This window comes from Pundamilia nyererei, unplaced genomic scaffold, assembly GCF_000239375.1.
Source record: "Pundamilia nyererei isolate P.nyererei 1_Seehausen unplaced genomic scaffold, PunNye1.0 scaffold00631, whole genome shotgun sequence".
Classification (NCBI taxonomy): Eukaryota; Metazoa; Chordata; class Actinopteri; order Cichliformes; family Cichlidae; genus Pundamilia; species Pundamilia nyererei.
In genome coordinates this window covers 25,596-31,595 of record NW_005188032.1, presented here as the reverse complement: position 1 = coordinate 31,595, position 6,000 = coordinate 25,596, and the positions used below count along the sequence as shown (strand labels likewise).

Here is a 6,000-nt window from a genome sequence, read left to right as displayed (position 1 = left end):
TCTTTTAAAACAGAATATGATTCTACTCGGTCCATGGTTGTAGCTGAATACATCGGCCATTCCAGCCCTGCGCAAGCCCGTTCAACCACAGACTCATTATCCAGCTCACATTAATTACATGATGGCTGGCAAATTATGGCAGCATCCCTGGCTCTCGCTTCCCACAGCATATTTGGTAACCTTTTCAAATAGCTTCCTAAAAGCGTAGTAATGCTGGGAAACTGGAAACCGGGGATTTTACAGTGGCAATTTATCATTCTTGTATTATGCCTGCATAAACTGTCAGGACTGATCAGACCACCTTTCCATCCTAGAATATGTGTTTGTAGATGTAAAGTTGTTTACATATCTGTCAAGGTTTATCTTACTGTCTCAACCTCCCGCAATCTTTTCCTCCTTTCGTCTCCCTTCCAACAACTGCAGTTTTATTTTCATTCCCCTCCTCCGTGCACTTCATAGCACTACTGGATCCCTGCCATCTGGGCCTCGGCACAGTATGTGTGTGAGCACGCGTGTAGTGTATATGAGCGCGTGCTATTGTGCACAGTAAGAGCGTGCGTGTGTGAGTGTTTCAGGGTCGTTAAACTTGCTGAGACAGCCAGGGCAGCGCACAGGTTCTCCAGGCTTCACTACAGTTCACCGAGTGAAGAATGGCTTCGCACAATGCTTGCCAAGTGGACTAGACTCACTTTATTCCTTCCCTATTCCCAATGTCTCTATTATCATGCTATTGCTTCCCTTTTTCCCTTGACTTCACATTTTTATCCCCGTTTCAATTGTTCATATATGCCCTCTGTCATGTCTTTGTCCAGGAAACACCATGATGATCATAGTGGAGTGCATGTCTAACGGAGCCTTAGATTCATTCCTTAGGGTAAGTTTCATTACTGTGCATTCATCTTAAATATATGTGCTGATGCTCATTATTAAACTGTAATTACTCATTACTACTCTCTGTTTTCAAGCAGCTGCACTAACAACACTTTTGTTCTACTTGTCCTAAATATACCGTTAATATAATGTGGTCCTAGGGCAGCAATTCTTGTGCTTATTACTGTAATAAGGAAAACATAGCATAATTAACTGCACAAATGGAGTGTTTCTGCTCAAAGCTGCTGTAAGCTTCTGTAAACTGTTAGTGTGGCCCTTTGCTCTGTGAACCACTTCACTGTGGTTTATAATGATATGAATTAATGGCCTGTTTGTTTTTATTCTCCAAATAAAGGTTTTCAGCTCAGCAAGCACAACATTGTAAAGCAGAGGCAGATGTGCTTTTTTTCTCCCCCTTCCATTCACCCTGCTCACAATCTTCTCTCCCACCTCTTCTTCATCTTTCTCTTTTTCCTTCTGTAACCTCAGAAACATGAAGGCCAGTTGAGTATAATGCAGTTGATGGATTTGCTGACCGGAGTGGCGTCGGGGATGAAGTACCTCACCGAAATGGGCTTTGTCCACAAACGGCTCGCCGCGCACAAGGTAAGGGGAGCAGGTGGGAGTAGATGATAGAGGACAGGTATGGTGTGATGAACAGGATGTCGTGTTCTATAATGAGTTTTTGCAGACTACAATTCGTTCTTGTCTGCAAACATCTTTGAAAGCACTCACCTGTAGGTTTTTTACTGAAAGACTACATGAAGCTGAAAATTAGACAAAACTGTCTAAATTATTGTGTCACCCACGTTTCATTAGGGGTGTGTGTGTGTGTGTGTGTGTGTGTACCATGTTTACATATCTTTGTGGGGACCAACACCCCTTATGGGGACAAAAAACCCGTCCCCGCAAGTTTGAAGGCATTTTTGAGACTCAAAATGTGGTTTTAGTGTCAGGGTTACAATTAGGGTATGGTTAGGGTTAGAGTTAGGCTTTCATTTTTGGTGGTTACGGTTATGGTAAACGGCTAGGGAAAGCATTATGTCAATTAGATGTCCCCACAAGGATATGAAAACACGACTGTGTGTGTGTGTGTGTGTGTGTGTTTTGTTTGGTTTTTTGTCTTTCATAGAAGAGGCAGTCTATCAAACTACAGATGCAGTGGTCATGTTGTGGAAAATCAGGAACATCTGTTCTTGTAAACAATCAATTGTCTCTGGTGTGATAAGAGCTTTGCCCACCAGGGTAGTGAGCTCTCATACTGTGAGCATTTCCCCTCCAAATGTAAGCCATGCTAATCAGCCTGTTTTCCAAATCGCAGGTGCTGGTTAACTCCAACCTTGGCTGCAAGGTGTCTGGCTTCAGACCTCTTCAGGAGGACAAAATAGAGGCCATCTACACCACGCTGGTGAGATAACATTTTTCCTGCAACCTTATACATCTTATAACTCACACATGTAGGGCATATTTTCTTAATGAGTCTGATCAAATGGGAATTATCATATGTTATGTCAAGTTCAGGTGAGGTCACGTGGGCTTTGAGGTAGAGGGGGAGAAAAATCCAGTGTTTCTATGGTTATTTTAGGATTTCAGTCCAAGGTGAACCCAATCTCCTAACAGTTCCTTTGATCTGCTGGAAATATACTCTCCACACCCTTTTACATCTTGTCTTACCTCTCCTGTTCCTCTCCGCCAGCACGGAGGGAAAAGTGTGGTGCTGTGGACCGCTCCAGAAGCCATCCAGTACCATCGTTTCTCCTCTGCCTCAGATGTCTGGAGCTTTGGCATTGTCATGTGGGAGGTCATGTCCTATGGCGAGAGACCCTACTGGGATATGGGCAACCAGGATGTAAGTGTGCATTTAAATTCTCCATATTCCTTGCTCCAATTTCAATATTAATTTCTATACTTTTGTACCCTACCTCTCTCTTTTGCCGCTCTCTAATTTTTTTTTTATCAATGAATTTTCTATCTGTGCCCACCATGCATCTTATTAATAGAAAACCGAGAAGCCACAGTACCTCTGAGAGCTATTGCAGGGCCTAAGTCCCCCTCTTTAAGTCTGCATCAGCTCCATGACCAATCCTGTTTTCTCTTAAGGATGCATTGACCCCCTTCTAGTGTCCACTGCCTATCCCTGCCTGCCACCCTGCTATTAAGTGTAGAAAATCTCTCAGAAAATAGTCAGCTTATTTCAAGAAATGTAAAGCACTATTTGAGGGGAGTGACTGTCCAGTTAATAGGACCCTGCCACCACTAGCAACCTTTAAAAGTCACTGTGGGTGGGCCCATTTTCCTTGTCACTCTTTTTTCTTTGTCCTAAAAAAGAGGTTTATATTTCCCCCCTTTTTAAGGATGTCATGCCTCTATAGTATAGCTGAAAGCAGGATACAGGTCTGCATATGAGACAACAGACAGCAGATCCTTGTTACTGCTTTTCTTATTAGTGAGGCCAGTGACACTCCAGGCATTATCAGCAAAGAGCTTTTTTCAAGACATATTATTTTTCATCATCCTAATGCCTTTTCAAATGAATTTTATCATAAAGACTACATTTTCTGCAGGCAGCTACGCGTAAAGCAACTGATTACTTGCATGTTCCATTTTTGAATGTCCCAAATTAATATGCATGAGTTATTCAGCGAGCACAAGAATAGGTAGCTTTTTAATACTCTTTGTTAGTGCCCTTTTATAAAGCTGGCGAAAGTTTCATCTCAGCCTGGTTTATATTATCAAACTTTCCAATTGAGAGGGCAAAGATCAAGCTTGTAGAGCGCCAGGGATATTAATCCACTTTAAATTGATACATTATATCATAACGGAATTGTTGGTCGGCCTGTCCACCTGTGATCCGTCGTGCCCTTTACCTACTGGCTCTGATTAAATGGAAAATGTCAAATGCTGAAAAGCATTTTATGAATGCTCTTTACTGAGATAGAAGCTTAAGGGGCTGAGAGGATGGTGGAGTGGGGAAGTGGGTGGCCGGGTAGGCAGAGAGAGAAGAGAGTGTTTTAGGAATTAATGCTGCTGATGGATGTCATTTTTGTGATTATTCTCAGACTTTATTGCCTCCTTTAAGGAGATTGTATTTCTTAGAGTGGTTGCGGTGGAGGATATATCCCATGTCCCTAGATATACTGAAAGGAAATATCTTGTGGGGTGTTTGAGTGAATGATTTTTAATAGGGGGCGACATTAGCTTGATGGAGCAGTAAAGAACATCAAGAGTCTGGAAGGATGCTTTCAAGCACTGCTGTTTGAAGACAGTGAGTTTTCAGAGGCCTGGTGATGATGCTGAGCAGAGATTAAACATTTTCTGAAATTTGATAGTTTATGTTTTGGGGAGTATTTAAGAAAGCACAGACTTTTTAATGGAGTGTTTGTTTCATTGCTTTGATGTTTCTGGTATTTCAAACTTGGCTGGTTTGATTTTTTTCCCCCCAATCCAAAGAGCTACCGCATATTGTATTATTGGAAATGAAAAGGTGCTGTTATTGTGATACCCAGTAAGTATCGTGTGAAGTACACCAAGTGACAGTGGATATCCCACTAACTGACCTTTCAGTCTGCATACAGCGTCAGTTAGTTGTGAACAAATTTGCAGGGGCTCTTTTTTCCCCTCTGTGATTGCATACCTGCTGTACAGTTCTGGAGCCTTTTTATTACCAAAAACATAATGTATTCCACTCATATTAGGGTGATGATATCTCTGTGAAATCTAAGTATTACATTTGCCGCAGGCTTGCAAGGTCAGTTTTAGATTTTAAGCCATACAGTGGGACATTCTAGGTAGTGTGATTATTATGTACTTTTATTTAATTTTTTTTTTCCACGTGTGACCTATACAGTCTTCTGTTCTGTTCTGTAAGACTTCTATTCTTGGCAACTAAGCAAGTCCACTGCAAGGGGAAAAGGTTTTAAGCATCTTATTGAACTTTGAAAGTAGGACAAAACTTCTCTACATCCTCGTTCACCTCTCCCACTCTGCCCTACCACTCAGACATGCTCTTTAAGAATGTATCCAATTATACCATGAGTACTGGAAAATCACAAAACTAATTTCTAATCTGATATTATTGATTTCCTCTTTCTGTGCGTAGGTGATAAAGGCCATCGAGGACGGTTTCAGGCTGCCAGCTCCAGTTAACTGCCCTCCACATCTCCATCAGCTGATGCTGGACTGTTGGCAGAAGGAGAGGACGGAGAGGCCCAGCTTCAGTCAGATCCACTCGGCCCTCAGCAAGAGCATTCGCTCGCCTGATGGTATCGGTTCCTCCACACTGGCGCGAAGGTACAGTCTCATGACTAAATGAGTTTGAGTAGATCCTTGAATGTATAAATTTTTTAAAAAGTTACTTTTACAAAGCCTTAATCGTTATTTCCCCCACTATAGAACCCTGAGTTCATCCATTACACTAGCTGACAGGCCTCTCCCCACCTTCCCATCTTTTAACTCTGTTGGAGAGTGGCTGGATGCAGTAGACATGGGCCGATACAAGGACAACTTCACTGCTGCGGGATACTGCTACTTGGAGTCTGTGGCACGAATGACTGTACAGTGAGTAGTTTTGTACAATTCTGACTGTGTGACCTTTTCATTACATTTTTTTAACAGAAGGGTACCTTAATAAAAGAATAAGAAGCAAATTCATTCCAGTAAAAAACTGCTAATATTGAAGACTTTAAAAGCAACTGAATCAGTGTTTATAAGATATATGTAGGTAAGGAGACATCACCCTGTGTTTGAGCAAATATTTGGCTGTTTATTTACTAGATAACTTACTTATAATAAAACATGTTAACTGTATATTAAAAAAATGAGATGTTACAGAAGGCACCAACCTTTTTAGCTCCATTTAAATATGTCTAAATATGGCACTTGTTATACCATACATGTTATACCATTCGTGTCAAAAAATTTGACACGAAGAACACGAGTTTCTTATTTACAGTGTTGAGTATTAACAGTGAAGGAATTTCTAAGAAGCAGCAGACCTTTCCAGTTTTCTAAAAGCCTCAAAGTGTCAAACTGACCCAGTGAACTCTGAGATTAATCTCTTAATTTGAATCTAAAATGACGTCTTTCCCATCTGAGCTCAGGGGTGTGTGTCAGAGAGTTGCGTCAGCCATA

General features: G+C 41.4%; 1 protein-coding gene across 1 annotated transcript in view; it reads left to right on the top strand.

The window, feature by feature from the left end:
- LOC102207684 (ephrin type-A receptor 7) overlaps positions 1 to 6,000 on the top strand; it is a 56,303-nt gene that overhangs the window by 49,023 nt on the left and 1,280 nt on the right. Inside the window, exons 11-16 of the mRNA XM_005754726.1 lie at positions 813 to 874; positions 1,360 to 1,476; positions 2,192 to 2,278; positions 2,567 to 2,719; positions 4,970 to 5,160; positions 5,263 to 5,427. Of these exons, the coding sequence (XP_005754783.1) occupies positions 813 to 874; positions 1,360 to 1,476; positions 2,192 to 2,278; positions 2,567 to 2,719; positions 4,970 to 5,160; positions 5,263 to 5,427 (775 nt within the window). The remainder of the gene's footprint in view (positions 1 to 812; positions 875 to 1,359; positions 1,477 to 2,191; positions 2,279 to 2,566; positions 2,720 to 4,969; positions 5,161 to 5,262; positions 5,428 to 6,000) is intronic.